At 53.1% G+C, this 16,125-nt stretch overlaps 1 protein-coding gene across 1 annotated transcript; it reads right to left on the bottom strand.

The window, feature by feature from the left end:
• Window positions 1-386: 386 nt before the first annotated feature.
• Window positions 387-15,128, bottom strand: PLPP7 (phospholipid phosphatase 7 (inactive)). Its single transcript, XM_059486275.1, has 2 exons — window positions 14,604-15,128; window positions 387-1,227 (listed from the first exon to the last, which is right to left on the bottom strand). The coding sequence occupies exons 1-2, from the start codon at window positions 15,052-15,054 to the stop codon at window positions 863-865; spliced, it is 816 nt and encodes a 271-aa protein (XP_059342258.1). The 5' UTR covers window positions 15,055-15,128; the 3' UTR covers window positions 387-862.
• Between the last annotated feature and the right edge of the window lie 997 nt (window positions 15,129-16,125).

Below are 16,125 nucleotides of genomic sequence, written 5' to 3'. Positions count from 1 at the left end.
TGGAACATTCTGTTCAAAATATGAGATTTTCTTATGGCAGTTGTGGGGGGGGGGATCCATTTAGGAGACAGCACACTGAGCATGGCCATCACCTGGATAAGGATCCACCAGGCTTCAAGGAGGCCACTTGTCAATAATAGGAAGAAACAGCACCAGGTCAGGGCATTGTGTGTCCCTTACCAGACCAAAAACTCCTCATGCACCCTGACAGAAGAAGTTTTCCTTCCATGTCCTGAGCACCCAACTAGGCCCATCCCACCCAAAGCAAAAATTTGCATCTCCTTGGGCAAGAAGACTGCAGGACCTGCTCCATGCTGAATGTATATCTCAAAGCCACACTGGGCTCGTTTTCTCCCCTCCCTCATGATAAGAACCAAACAGGGCAGGACTTTTATGATTATTTATTATCTGTAAAGCACCAGCAGAGTCCTGACTCTGTACAAGACACAACTGCTGGGCTTACAAAAAGAAAAAAAAGCACTGTGGCCAAAATAATTTATCCTCTAAAAAGTTCACAAATGTGTTCTCAGGAAGCCCTCAGGTACTGCCCATCCTGAGGACACACCAAGGTGCCAATGTGAACCTCTTAAAGAAGGCAGACATGGAGCTCATTTCTCTCACCTGTAAAGCTTAATAAGGCTGCTGTCCAAACAGAGCTTGAGAATATGGCCAAAACACAGGTAAGGCCCTTGATTTCTAAAACCCAATCCATTACAAGATTTTTTTTTAAAGGTGGGGAAGCAACATTAAAAAACATCACTACTCATGGAAGTTACAACAGCTTCCAACAAACAACACGTAGAAAATACTGGGAGGGGTGGGGAACTCTCAAAGTATCTCCTAGCTTCCAAGTCCTCCACGTTCACCAGATGGATATCAACATCTGACACGTGTTGGAAGACATCCATATCAACTCCACCAGCCTGAACTGCAGGTAGCCGAACACAAAGCCGGAGAGGACATCGGTGATGTGGTGCCTCCCGATCATCACACGGGACAGGCCCACACAGAGGGCCCAGAGCACCAGCAGGATGCGCAGAGGGATGGCCAGGACCAGGTGGTTGAGGAAGAACTTGGAGAGCATGGCCACCCTGCTGGCGTGCCCGGCGGGAAAGGCATACGTGTCCATGGTCAGGTAGTCCAACAGGCCTGGGGTGATGTCGTAGGGGCCCTTCCTCTTGGCCAGCTTCTGCAGACCTGCCACGATCATGATGTCCAGGAGCAGGGCTACAAAACAGGAGACACAGAGGGAGCAGTGAGAGACAGAGCTGAGGGCAATTTTCAAGGCATAACATTAAAGGGTTGTTGTAGGAGCGTTGGGGGGTAGCACGGTCGGGACAGATGGAGATGGGAGATCTCTGAAGCCAGGTCAGGAACTTGGGGTTTATTGCAAAGGGCCTGGGTGCAGGGCCCTGCTGGGATTTGGGGTTTATTGCAAAGGGCCTGGGTGCAGGGCCCTGCTGGGAGCTGCAGCCACAGCTGCAGGCCTGAGAGAAGAGAGTGGGAGAGAGGATGAGAGAGTAAGAGAGTAAAAGCATAAGAGAATAAAAGGGGTAAGAGCTAAGAGAGCAAAGTTTCCATTACAATACAATAAATCATCTCCTGTGTTGAATATTCTGATTCTCACTAACCAATCTAGTACAATATACAAATCCTAGAGCATTTACATACAGCCTGTAAGAATCATTACATTACCACACTGTGTTACATTTTAAACCCTAAAAACTCCTCTTTGGGGCCCTTCTGCCAAGCTAGCAGGGTCTGCTCTGACCCTTGGACCTGTCTGCAAGCAGAGGATATTGTGTTATCAAAAGGAGATTACCTTCCATCCACACTGTTGTTTCCCCATTGTTCAGTAACTAAGGTATCTCAAAGCTTGCTTTCATTTCAATCTCACTTATAGTTTCTATATTTTCAAAATCTTTTGCCAGACAATCATATTTATAAGGCTTTCCTGTTTCATCTTCCCCAATAGGTTGTCATTGTCTTTAAATAAAAATTTGTGTCTGGCTCTGATCAGGTGTCCATGGTGCAGATGTACACAGCTTCCCCATCCTCAGGTCACCACCCAAATGTTGATCAACCCTCCCAGTTTGCCCACAGAAGAGGCAAATGCCACTGTCACCATCTGACAGAGGAGAGCCCCAAACCACAGAGGCGAGTGATCCACCTGGGCAGGAAGAGAGCAACTGGCAAAGCTAAAATTGAAACTCTTATGGCCCTCAAACCACCACTCTGGGTGTTCCTGTTGCTGCCTCCACCTCATGCTTTAGAAACCTTGTGCAGCAAAGTCCCTTGCCAGGCTGACCAGGCTGCAGTGAGCAGTCTGCTGGAGGAGAGGTGCCCCACAGCACTTTCTAGGGTTATCCCTTGTCCTCTCCCAAGCCCACCACCTCCTCCTGCCCAGAGCAGCCAGGGGATCACACCATGCTGACAGATTTCTCACCATGCTGACAGATTTCACTAAGAAAAGAGCATCAGGAGCCAGTGAGCCAAGGGGAACAATAAAGAAAAACGGGCTCCTGTGTTAGAAACAGCACCACAGCGTGTTGGAGGGTGGGTGACATCCTCCCAGACATCCCCCACCCATCCTCCTTCCTCTGCCAAAGCACCAAACACCCACGAGCCATTTCTTGTTTCTGCTCACCTCTTCTGCGACTTTCTGCCTGCCTGTCACCCCACACAGCCCCTTCCCTGTGCAAATACTGGGGGTACCCCACCTCCCAGCCCAGCAAACGCAGGCTTGTGGTGGCACAGGCACCTGCAGCTCTCTACACCACACCAACATTCCTCCTTAACAGCTTCAGGAGTGAAACCCATCAGCACTTGTCTACATCTCCCTCCTCTTCAGCCCACCTGCTTCGTCCCATCAGACAGGTACTGTCATTTCTATTTCCTAGCATCAATTTTATTTCTCTTTAATCCCCTCATCTGCTTTTCCCCAACCCTCCTAATTAGTCAGAGAGCTGATTTCAGCTCCCTGCAGCAATGACAAGGACGTATCTGCCATCACCAGCACAGCCTGCTCCCTCAGCAGGAACGCCAGGGGCACTTGTTTGACTCCCAGACCCTGGTAAAGACCATTCCTTGAGAGGTGACAGGGATTCAGGAGCATGGATGGGGGTGTGGTGGTGGTGGGGATGGGAAATGAGATGGCACATGGGAGGCAGCTCCACCTGCCTGCTCAGCACCTGGCAGGAGCTGAGGAGCTGTCACAGCAGCTCTGCTCACCCACCTTCCCCCTGTGCCACCCCCAGCTCCAGCACCGCTTTGGGAAGGGGCTGGTATTTATCCTGGCACAACCCTCTCCTTGTGGCAGACTGCTTTTCTCCCTCATCTGCAGGGATCTTGGACAGCAGGACCTCCCTGAACCTTCCATGCATGCCCTGGGCTCTCAGAGCTGTGGAGGGCAGATAGAGCAGAGGAAAAGATCTGGGTACCAGCTCCTCCCTGGCATGGACAGCAGCAGGAATCCAGGACAGACACAAAAAGCAGGAGATTGACACAGAGCAAAGGTTCAGGGGTGGCACCTGAACAAAGGTGTTGAGGCTGCAGCTGGAAAGAGGCTGCAAGGAGGCCAGTCACACCAGTGGGTTTGGGAGGACAAGGACAACCAGGGACTGCCCAGCTGCTGCTGGATGTGACCAGCAGGCAGGGGGAGAGCAGGGGGAGGCCTGCAGCCCACCAGGACCCCCACAATCAGCAGAGTGCTTGTCTGCAATTTGCTGAATTTTTTTTTTTTTTTTTTTTTTTTTTTTTTTTTTTTTTTTTTTTTTTGACAGGCTGGCTGTGGGGAGAAATGGAGGGAGGGATTTCAGACAGGCTGTGGAGCCCTGGAGCAGCCACTCACCCTGGCTCCCTGGTAAGGTCAAATGCTGTGAGCCCAGGCCTGGCTGACCATTGCAGGGCTGCCCTGCTACACAGGGCTCTGCTCATGCTGGCCTTCCTAAATCACCCCAGCCCAACTCCTCAGCCCATTAAGTGACCCCAGACAGCCCTGATCCAGCAAAGTGCTTCAGGGGATGATTTTCAGCTCATCAGCTGCATTTCCCACCAGCCCCATCTCACCCTGGATGAGAACTGTGTGAAACTGAAGCTCCAGGATGCTCTCTTGGGAACCCAGACTCATCAAATTCTTGGGAACCCAGAAGCATCAGAGATATGATGCACCAGTGCTGCCAAGAGAAGGCTCTGGCCCAAGCTGCTCTGCTGAAGTCAGCACCAATTGCATTGCTGAGAAGCCAAGCCAGGGCTCCAGAACGAGTCTGGGCACCCCAACAAATCCCAGTGTCTGCTCCACAGTGTTCAATTAATTCCCTCAGAGACATTCCCCACCAAACCTGCCCATGGATCAGCAGCACCAGTGCCATGTGCTTTAGCAATGAGTGGTGCTCACCACTGCCTGTCAGTATTTTGCACTGGCAATATTTTTTTACGGTCAAAGGTGATGTCAGGGCAACTGGAGGGATGCAGGCATGTGTGCATGGAGGTGTTCAGGGCATGGAGAACAAGCCAAAGAGCAGTTCTAATAATCCTTTCATTCAGAAGATGAATAAAATGGGCCTTCAGTACTGCTAGCTTTGATTTTCGTCAAATGATGCACAGAAAGGAGAAAGCCTCGTTTGCCCACATTTCAGGATGGGGAGGCATGACAGCATTAAAACCAGGGGTTAATTTGCCGTTAAAAGAAAAAAAAAAAACCACAGAAAATCCCTCGTCTGGTGCTTTTTCTGTCACTTCCCCTTGCACTTTCCATTCCTTTCATGGAGATTTCTTTATGAAACAGCCCCAGCAGCCCCTGAGGCTTGGGGGGGTCCCACTGCCCCAAGGGGGGTCTCTGCTGTTCTCCTTCCCAGTGTCTGCTGTTCCCCTTCTCAATGCTGGATCTCTGCTGCTCCCTCTCCCAGTGTCTGTTGTTCCCCTTTTAGAGCTGGGTCTCTGCTGTTCCCTTTCCCAGTGCTGGGTCTCTGCTGTTACCCCTCCCAGTGTCTGCTATTCTCCTTCCCAGTGCTTGATCTCTGCTGTTCCCCTTCCCAGTGTCTGCTGTTCCCTCTCCCAGTGCTGGATCTCTGCTGTTCCCCTTCCCACTGCCCTGGGGTCTCTGCTGCTCCCCTTCCCAGTGCTGAGGCTCTGCTATTCTCCTTCCCAGTGCTGGATCTCTGCTGTTCCCTTTCCCAGTGCTGGGTCTCTGCTGCTCCCCTTCCCTCTCCTGCTGCTGCCAGCACAGGCAGGGTGAAGCAGCAGGCAGTGCTGCTGCCAAGGGCCCATCCTTCAGGAGCAGCCACAGACAGTGCCAGTGCCCAGCAGCCCCATCCTTCAGGAACAGCCACAGACAGTGCCAGTGCCCAGCAGCCCCATCCTTCAGGAGCAGCCACAGACAGTGCCAGTGCCCAGCCCCATCCTTCAGGAACAGCCACAGACAGTGCCATTGCCCAGCCCCATCCTTCAGGAGCAGCCACAGACAGTGCCAGTGCCCAGCAGCCCCATCCCCAGCCCTATTCCCTCCCAATCCCATGACCTACATTCCCACTCAGACCTTGGTTTCCTTCCTCCCCTTAATGCACATCAAACCCTCCCTCCTCGGGTGGGCACTAAGGGGTTAACTGTATCTGTGCTCCAGCTGCAGGTCTCTCTGCACCGGGGGCTGTTCCTGCTGTTGAGCCCCAAGCCCCTGAGCCTTGCCCCTGCCACCTGCAAACCAGCAGCACCACCTTGGCTCTGTCCTTCCCTGGTGCCTCACAGAGCCCTGCAAATCCTCCAGGCTGGAGGCTGGAGCACACACAGCCCCAGGAGAGTCCATGGAAGGAGCTGCAGCCTGCACTGGCTGCTCTCTGGGGACCCTGGGGCTGTCAGAAGCACAGCAGGCATGGCAGAGTGCCACCTGACTGAGGCTGGGATGAGAGGAGCAAGACATTTTAATGTGAAGCATTTTTTTCATCGTGCCTTTCCCCCCCAGAGCCAGGTAGCACTGGATTTAAACCAGAGGCATCACTGGATGTAAAATCCAGGTAGTGATGTATTTGAGACTAAAGGAAGGATTAGCTCTTGCCCATTCTTGCTCCTTTCTCATTTTTCTGAAAAAGATCAGGAATTTCCCTGTTGACCTGGTAATAAGGGGAACAATCCTTCAGATTTCCAACACAAAACCACCATGTCCCCAAATCCTACATTAACATCTACAATTTCCTTAAAACACAAAACCAAAGAGCAAGTCTTGTCCTGCCTGTGACAATTTTAGCATCAGAGATCACCTTGGTATTGTAAAAAGCCAACATCTGGCATCAGATGCACAGTAAATGAGCTGAAAGTGAGCCCCCTGGGCAGGCATTTTATATCTATTAATAAGGAAAGGAAAACAATTATCTGCCAAATGTGAGGAGCCCATTATGAGCAGAGAGGTGAGCAGAGAGGAGCCCTGTGCAGGCAGGGCACAAGGACAAACCTGAACCATCAGCAGCACAACCAAACCAAACCCCAAAGCTTGAATTTAAAAGGAACTGAAGCAGTTGGATGTCCCCTGTCACCATAAGGTCCTTTCTGTCCCCGGGGTGGCATTTCTGCTGCTGTCCCTGAAGGCTGGAGGAGGCTGAGAATGGTGTGAGCACCCTTGGGGACACGGCCTGCTCCAGGTTGGGGCCAGGCAGAGTCTCCAGGGAGGGAGGCAGATTCCAGCTGGAGTGTTTATATAAACATGTTATCAAAACCACAGCTGAAAAACAACCTGGGTGCAGTTCTGGGGGCAGAGGGGGAGGAAAAGAGGAGAAAGCCAAAAGAGCCTTGGCCTCATCTGCTCCTGCAGCCCAGATCCACGTGACTGCACACACATGGGGCTGCCTGCATGACAGAGCCTGTGAGATTGGGATCAGAAACACTCACAGGCTGGACTCAGCCCTCAGAACCACGGCTGAGCACATGGGGAGGGGAAAACAGGGAGGTGAATGCCCAGGAATGGAGAGTGAGCTCATCACACGAGCTCAGGAGGCCCCCAATGTGGGAGCAGATGTGCCTCACACAAGATGTGCATAGAGCAGAGCCAAGCTGGGGACAACTCATTGCCTGGGCCTCAAAGCTGGAGGTGCCATGTGCTCCCCACTGCAGCTGCTGAGGCCAGGTGTGGGGCCAAGAGTGGCTTGGAAAAATCTGTATTGCCCACATTGCCCACCCTCACCCAGTGCTGAACTCTGGACAAATGCCACCGCTCCCAGGAAACACTTTCTTTAGCTCCATAATTAGAATTCATAATTTTTCCCCCCACTTTTTTCTTTTTACTTACATGCCCCCTCCTACTCCTGAACTTCCCCAATCTCCTGCAGGCATTGGGCTCCCTGACCTGGAAAATGAGCTGTGTGTTTGCAGCCTTATCTTGTTGGCATTAATGAAAGATGCAGCTTTCAAAAGAGTCTTCACCCTCTCTCCAGTGCAGTCAGCAGCACCTGGAAGAGGTCCACTCTGGAAATGAACCCCTCCAGTGCATTTTGTTCCCCAAATGTGGCACTATTGGGTGTAAGAGCTGAAAAAAAGCATGACACACTGAAGAGCCAATGAATCAGGCATTTTGCTGTTTGAGGGGGGGATATTTTTTGGCTGAACAAGCATCAGTGTGGGGTAAGTGGTCATGGGGAGGTGATAAAATGGTGGAAAGCAGAATTGTGCAATTAATTAAAATAAAACCCCACAACAACTAAAAATAGATTTGCTATATTCTGGATGATTAGAAGCAGCCCTGAGTGCAAACACAGGCTGCCTGGAGCTCTCCCTTTGGAAACACTGTGCCCTGGGAGCTGGGAAATTTGAACTCAGCATCAAATACTGAGTGGGACTGCACAGGCTGGGGAGAGATGCAGGCAAGAGGGGGATCACAGTGAAAAGGGCTTGTACTGCTGGGGAAAAGGAGCTGAGCAGCCCTGAGGATGGCTCATCTGCCTCCAGAAGGGCTCTGACAGCTTGAAATGTTCCTGTACCCCATGGCAGCAGCACAGGAACCACCAGCACACCCCAGAGCCACTCCCAGCACTGCATGGGATGAGCTGGAGGAAGAAAAGTGCCTTGGGCTGAGGACCAGCAGCATGGCCCAGGCACAAAGGATGGGATCCTTGCTTGGCCTCAGTGCTGTTTGGGCTTGGATTCCACCCCACTGCTTTCAAAGAGGCAAACTGGCAAAAAAAGTTTAAAAAAATTAAAAATTTTAAAAATTAAAAAAATCTAAAAATCAGACCTTTTAAAATTTTAAAAATTAAAAAATTTAAAAATCAGACCTTTTAAAATTTTAAAAAATTTAAACTTTTAAAAGGTCTGATGCTGTGAGATGCTCACAGGGTCTCCAACCATCACACCTCCCAGCGTGGACCCAGATCAGGTACCTCTGCCAGCATCCCTGGTTCTCTGTTCCAGCTTAGAGCAGGGAGGTTTCCTCAAAGTGGAGGAAAACAGGAGAGTCCATCTGATTCCCCTCTTTCCCACCCCATCCTGACCCGGAGCAGGATTTCCTAAGGGCTCTCCCTGCTGCTGCTGCTCCTCCCAGCTCACCTCACTGCCCACCTTGCTCTCCCCAGCCGCTGCTCCTGTCAGGGTGAGTCAGAGGCAAACACACTCACCCATCCCCGGGAGCTGCCCTGGCTCTGCTCCTGCAGCTCTGCCCGGTGGAGCAGCCACTGTCCCCTCCGAGCCGCAGGCAGGGGCAAGGGGAAGTGGTTCCCGCAGTGACAGACACAAGGATGACTCATTTCCCATGTTTATCCCCCCTCTTCCCATTCAACAACCCTCGCACTTCTTTTCTCTTTCGCTCTGCATGCAGGCTCGGTTTCGCTGCTGGCTCTGCTGGGTTGGATTCCAGCTCCAGGGTTGGATTCCAGCTCCCTGCACGTTCCCCAAGGGCTGCACTCTGCTGCCTGCAGGGCTCGCAGCATCCCCTGCAGCCGGCCAGGACCTGAGCAAATCGGTGCTGCCTGGTCCCAGGGGCTGATCAGAGCATGGAAACACCCCCGTGCCTGCTCCAGCCACAGCCAGATGAGTCCCAGGCTGTCCCTGCCCGTCCTTTATGCAAGGGGACACTGCAGGCAGCAGGAAGGGGGGCAGGCAGAGCTGGGCATTGCTGCCTGCTCAGAGATGCCTGAGCTCATCAGCTGTGAAGGGATGAAGGCTGAGCACAGCACCCACCACAGACCACGGGCTTCAGCTGCTGTTCCTGGGCAGAACAGAGGCAGATTAGCAGCCTGCAGTGATGAAGAGGAATGTTTAATGCCAGGCTGGACCTGTGTCTCAACGCTGGGTGCAGGGGCGTCTGTGCTGTTCCCTCTGCCTGGCACCTTCCATGGGTCACTCACGGTGGGTTATTTGGCACTGAAATGTTTCCACCTCACTGGGCAGACGTGCTGCTGGCTCAGTGAGACCTTGGTGGGCACTGGCAGGGCTGGGAGGGGAGGGGGACAGCAGCTGAGCCCCCTCCATGTGCCAGGCTGCCCAGGGCACCGGCTCCTGAGCTGCTCTACCCATCCCTGATGGAATGTGCTCTGCCCTGCCTGGCTCAGGAAATCCCTGCTCTCACAGTGCAAGAATGAAAGGGGAAAAAACAGACACATCTGGCCCCAAACCATCTCTGGGGCTCTGGGCTGAGCAAGCTCTGCTGGATTCAGACTGATCCATCTGCAGCTCCCCAGCCTCTCTGCTGGATCTGGGCTGCCCTGAGGTTCAGCTGACAGGATCAGCTCCTCTGCACTGCCTGGGCATCTCATCTACCCCGTGACCTTTACCAGCACCAGGCTGCACTGTCTGGAATTTTCATCCTCCAAAGAGAAGCAGGACAATACCTGAAGCACGTCTGTATTGTTAGAACAGGGTCACTGGGGTCTCAAAGGGCTTGGGGAAGGCATTTCTTTCTCTGTCTCCTTCCTAATCCACCAATTTCTTGCAAATCTGGTCTCGCCTGGAAGCTGCCAGGATGGGACCACAGAACTCTGACCATATTTATGGATTTATAATTTTCTTTCTTAGGGGGTCTGCAGGGAGTGCTTCAGAATGTCATGGCTTGGCTCCTGGTCAGAGTAAAGCTGTGCCAGCATTCAGGAAGAGCAAGATCTTCCTCCCTGCTGACCTCCAGGAATGGAGAAGCGGCCCTGGGCTCCCTCCTTTCCTCCTCCTGTGGCACTGACCCATGCCCAGCCTGACACTGCTCGCTGATACACCCACACCCTGAGGCAGTGCTGTACTTAATGGGATAAATGCTCAGTGACAGCTCCAAAGAGCCATCCTGCCCTCCAAGGGGATGCAGAGCCAGCTGGAGATGGCTGAGCACCAGGACCAGTGTCACTGAGACAGCAAGCAAAGAGAGGACAAGGGATTTTCTCTTCTCCTAGTCTGGGTGCCTGTTCCAGAGAGCAGAACCATTCCTTGTCCTTCAAACCAAGCACAAACACAATTTTACGTGCAAGGATGACCCAAGTAGGTGCCTCCCAACAGCAAAGGCACCCAGCTGGACGGAAAATAACTAAACACAGCAGGGGTTTGGCTGTAAACACAAAAGTGGGGCCTCACTGGAGTGACCACCTTGGGTGGGCAACCATATTCCATCCCCAGTGACCACATGCCATCCCCAGTGACCACATTCCGTCCCCAGTGACCACATTCCATCCCCAGTGATCACATTCCATCCCCAGTGATCACATTCCATCCCCAGTGGTCACATTCCATCCCCAGTGATCACACTCCATCCCATGCCATCACCAATGACCACATTCCATCCCCAATGACCATATTCCGTCCCCAGTGACCACATGCCATCCCCAATGACCACATTCCATCCCCAATGACCATATTCCGTCCCCAGTGACCACATTCCATCCCCAGTGATGACATTCCATCCCCAATGACCACATTCCATCCCCTCTGCAGTGAGAAGGTGCCTGGATCTGCAATGACCATCAGTTTAACGAGATCAATCTGTTTAGCTTAATAAATAGGAGGTGAAGAAATTACTTGAGCACTATCCAAAATACTGAAAGGCAGAAGAGGTGTTGGCTGGAAGAGCTGTTCAGCTGGAGAGAGAAGGGTATGGAAATGCAAGGAAGGGGAGAGTCCAACTAAAAGCATTTGTGAGAATCCCAACCACTGCAGTAATACAGAAATGGCTCTGACAAGTTCACCCTCACTTGTAACTGCACATCAGATTGAGTGTTTGGGTTTTTTCCCTTAACAAATTGAACAGGAATAAATTAAGGGATGTGCTACAGCCTGTATTTTGCCGTGGGTTAGATCAATGATCCAAATGTTCTTTGCTGGCTTTGCAGTCAATGAATCACTAAATTTGGATCCACATCCTCACCAGATGGATCAGAACCAGAAACCAAGGTACTGCTGCCCCCAGGGTTTAATGGAATTTCTGTCTGGTTCTGAAGCAGATCTGGGCATTTTACTGAAAGTTTTATAACTGCTTTCCCCCTGCAAGCCCAACTGCAAAGTTCAAATTACTTTCTTAGCACCTTAGTTTTCAGGAAACCCTTGTGATTGCAGAGAAAAGCTTGAATAGCCCTAAAAGTTCCAACAATGGCAGACAAATAAAATGAATTTTATAACTGGGGGATTTCCTGGGTTATGATTTTATCAATTTAGCCAAGGGGTTGTGGAGCTTCTCCCTGACTTTTGCTCAGCCAGGGCTGGTGATGCTGAGACAATCTTCCTGAAAGCGTGTCCTGGCAGAGGGATTTTTACAGTGGGCACAGATATCTGCTTTCTCCCATCTTTTCAGTAACAGGCTGTGTGTGCTTCTCTGGCTGTTTGGCATTTGCTGGAAAGGATTACTGTGAGAAGGGGAATCAATAAATTCCATCACAGATGACAAACATGGAGGGAAAACATTGCTTGGGGTTGTTAATCAGCATCTGCAGAGGGGATGGATGGGGCATCCCACGGTCAGACCCCCTCACCTGAAATGCCCCCACAAGTGCTGGCAAAGCCCCTGGTGGGAGCTCCTCCTCCATCTGCAGTGGTGCTCCTGCCAGGCTCCAGTCCCCCTCCAGCAGTCTCCTGTCTCCTCGCCTGGGAAGCCTGATTGCAAATCCTAAACAAGTGCTCTATGATGGGCTGGCTGCCTGCCCAGAGACTGCATCAGAAATTCTGCTTGATGGATCAAACCCTCAGCCAGCCAGGGAAGGGAGGAGAGCCCGGGGAGGCACTCAAGGGGTGCCACAGACAGCCCCAGCTTCCCCCTTCCAGCAGGGGAACACCAGGAGGTTCCCTTCCCTTCCCTTCCCTTCCCTTCCCTTCCCTTCCCTTCCCTTCCCTTCCCTTCCCTTCCCTTCCCTTCCCTTCCCTTCCCTTCCCTTCCCTTCCCTTCCCTTCCCTTCCCTTCCCTTCCCTTCCCTTCCCTTCCCTTCCCTTCCCTTCCCTTCCCTTCCCTTCCCTTCCCTTCCCTTCCGCCTGTGCCTAAACAGGAGGGCAGTTCACAGGAGGGCTTTTCACAGGAGGGCTTTAAACCACATCCTGGTGGATTTGAACCACAGGAAAACAGCAGCAAGAGGGACCAAGGATGCCAGATGCACCAGAGGTGCCATGACCTTCCTGTCCACACAAGACCTCACTTTTCTTGGGGGCCTGTGGAGGTCCAGCAGCCCCAGGCTCCTTCTCCACCAGCAGTGCAGATTCCATGGCAGCAGCTACTCAGAGCCTCTGACTGCAATCCTAAATACCAGCCCAAGGCCACTCTCCCAGCAGAGATCTGCTCTGGGGGGTGACACCAGTCCTCCTGCAGAAGCTCTGGCAAGAGAGGCTGAGGGCACCCTGGCCAGTCCACCAGGCAGTGCTGTCCTTTCAGAGGGAGCAGTGGAGCTCTTTGGAAATTGCCAGACCTATGGAACTGGTTCCTTCACACCAATTAACTATTTCCTGTCCTGGCAGTGGGAGTAGTGTGTCTAGGCAAGGATGCAACACTCCAGAACCCCCAGCTTGTCCCTGGGCACCACGTTGGAGCTCAGGAGACCTGGAGATGTGGGTAGTGATGCAGGGATGAGCTCTCCCAGCCACCACTCCACAAAGTTAGAACATGACCCTGAAGTGGCTTTGCATTTGTGCTCCTCATATAGCAACAGAAGGGTGAGAAAACCTTCCTTGTTTTTAAGCCAAAAGGGGCACCAGCTCTTTGCAAGGATCTCAAACATTCTGGAGTCAAAGCAGTCAGAGTTTTCAGGCTCCGACCCCGTCAGAGGCTCTTGGGTCAAGAGACATCTGGAGGCTGTGCTGGTTGCTGTCAGTCACCTGCTATTTCATCCTCATGCCCTTTTGGATGGATCCTGTGTTCCCAGGAGGGGCTGACCCCAGCCCTGAGGAGCCCCTGCAGGAGCTGCTGATGTCAGTGGGCTCTGCATCACGCTGGAGCTATTCTGGCCTCTTCCACCACAGCCTCCCCCCAGGAGATGTCACAGCACCAGCACAGTCTCCTCCAAAGGCACAGGGGAGAAAAGGCAGCTCCCACTGAGCTTTTCAAGCCAGTCCAGGTCAGTCTCCACCCTCTCTGAAGGATGAACTTGTGAAAAAAACCCCAAAACCTGGGGTTGCTGAGCTGGGCCACGTCACAGCCAGCCCTTGCAGACAGGATGTCCCTTTCCTGTGGTGCCTGTGAAATAAAGTGTCCCTGTGGCCTCTCAAAATGCTCCCTGAGAAGAAAGGGTCTAAATCCAATGTTTTCAATTTCTCCTACCAACCAGAAGTGGGATTGCTGAGTTTTTGGGGAGGGTGAAACACCAGGGTGGGTCACAGCCAGAGGAGAGGGTAATTAGTCACAAAGAAAAAGAGGATAACTGAACCCTGTGCCAAAGGCAGAGGAGCAAGAAGAGCAAGGTCCTCAGGTACACGTGGCCTGGGCAGGCTGGGGACAGGATCTAAGCAAGTCACAGCCAGAGCTCATCCTGGTCACTGGTGGGACATCAGGGTGGGATGGGCCTGCACAAACCCTCCAACACATCCAGAAACAGGGACACTGACCACCACCATGCAAGGAAGGACTAGCAGCAGAGCCAGAGGCGTCCCAGCCTGCCTACACAGCCTCTGGGTCAAATTAGCACATGGAAACGGGGACAGCGGCAAGAAAGGTACCCAAGGGAAGGAGGATGTGAGAGCAAACTGCAGCAGGGAAGGTGACAGGACCCCATCACATGGAGTCTGGTCAAGAAGGTGGCAAGGGATGGAAATAACATCCTCAGGAATTGATCCAGATATTAGAGACTAATATCTTTATGATACCCTATCAAACACCAGGCAGATGACCACAGATTAAATAAGACACCACTGCTGGTATCCACCCTCCCACCACGGACACTCCCTCAGTCTGAATGGACATCCCTGCCCCACGCAGCACCAGGGGCCTGTCCCTGCCCCGTGGCTGTCCCCAGCTTCCATGGTCACTCCACCCCTCTTAGACACTTCCTGTGCCACCCATCACCCCCAGCCCCTGGGACCAGGAGGGCCAATAAGTGCAGCATTCACCCTAAGGGTCACTCCCTGCTTCCCGACCACTTCTGACACTGGGAGCAGCCAGAGGAGGAGTCCCAGCGCTGCTGCTGTCCCTTGTGAGGAGGGCTGGGCTTCCGCAGCAGGGAGGGAGGTTTGCCACTCACCCAGCAGCAGGTTCATGAGGACCTCCTGGCCTGCCAGCGTGCTGCTCTTCACCAGGCAGATGAGCGTGCCCGCGATCCAGGGGATGCCGTGCCCCGTTATCCCCAGCAGGTTGATCATGGAGCGGGCACCTCCCCAGGAGGAGGCTCTGTTGGCGCACACCCCCAGCCTCTTGGACATGCAGATATCGATGGCCAGCAGCGAGTTGAAGGCGATTCCCTTGAAGGAGGGGTTGAGCTGCATGCAATCCTCCTCGGGCAGCTGCTGCGACTGCCGCCGCTCCTTGGGGCCGCCGCTCTGGGCGCCGGCTGCCCCGGCCTGGCCGCTCTGCTTCCTGCTGGAGCTCCTGCCCTCCTGGTTGCCCTTCAAGGGCTGGTTCAGGGACAGGAACTCAGCCCTGTTGAGGACATTGTTCCTGTCTCTGGCCCTGGAGCGTGGCTGGGATGCTGGCATTGCAGTCTCTCCTTAACGCAACCTGCTTTGCAAATACCGGCAAGGAGAGAAATCCCTCTTGTCCCCGCAGAAAGCTTCCCCCACTCCCACCCTCACAAGCTGTGAATTTGGGAAGCCACAAAGGTTCCCCTCTGTTGCAGTTGCCCCCAGCACAGGCTGCAGCTGTTAAATATAGAGTAAGGAATGCACATGGCTGTTTACTTCATGGGCCTAGCAAGCTTGGAAGGAAAATTAATGCCAGGCTTGGCAGCCACTCCAGTGCCAGGGAAGAAGGTTGGACAGCCAATAGATATGAAGAAGAGGAGGGAAAAACATTGTGCCAAAGGTTGGTTGCTTCTGGCCTGGTCTATTTAAATCTTCCAATTGCTTATTCCCCTGGGCTGCAAGGGAAACTGGGAAACGTAGTTCTTTTTGTGCTGCAATTCACATTTCAGTGCCAGCGTTAGAGCTGGGGATGATGGCACTTCCCTCCCTCCTCAGGGCATCCATGAGGGGCTGTGCTGCCTGGCTTTGCAGCACCAACACCAGGTGTCACCCAGGCACCTCCCCTCAAGGGGATCTCCCCCAAATCTTCCTGATTCATCTGTTCTTCAGCTTCTCCCCTCCATACCTGGGCACCCTGAATACACCTCTGGCACGGATACCTTTCAAAGCACCCCTAATCCCACCCTCCCTGCCTTTTCCATCACTCACCTTGGAAAAGCATCACCTGCCTCCTGATTAGCCTGGAAGGAGCTGCTGATGAATTCCCATCCTCCTTCAATTCCCATCCTCCCTGGATTCCCATCCTCCCTCAATTCCCACCCTCCTGCCCCAGCGCTGCTGCGTGGCCTCGATAGCGCACGTGTCCTCTCCGTGTCCCCAGTGTGGCACAGCCCGAGCTGGCAGCAGGTGACAGCCACTGCTGTGTCCCCTGACAGCAGCACAGCGCTGGCCCCAGCAGCACGGAGAGCAGGGAGGCTCTGCCAGGCCCCAGGGAGGGCAGGGAACACCTGCTGTCCCTCTGTCCCTCCTGCCACGCACGCTGTGCTCCATCACTGTCACCTCCCACCTGAGACACCCATGCCACTG

This window comes from Ammospiza nelsoni, chromosome 20, assembly GCF_027579445.1.
Source record: "Ammospiza nelsoni isolate bAmmNel1 chromosome 20, bAmmNel1.pri, whole genome shotgun sequence".
Taxonomy (NCBI): domain Eukaryota; kingdom Metazoa; phylum Chordata; class Aves; order Passeriformes; family Passerellidae; genus Ammospiza; species Ammospiza nelsoni.
Note: the sequence above shows the minus strand (reverse complement) of the source record. Positions and strands in the feature narration are given on the sequence as shown.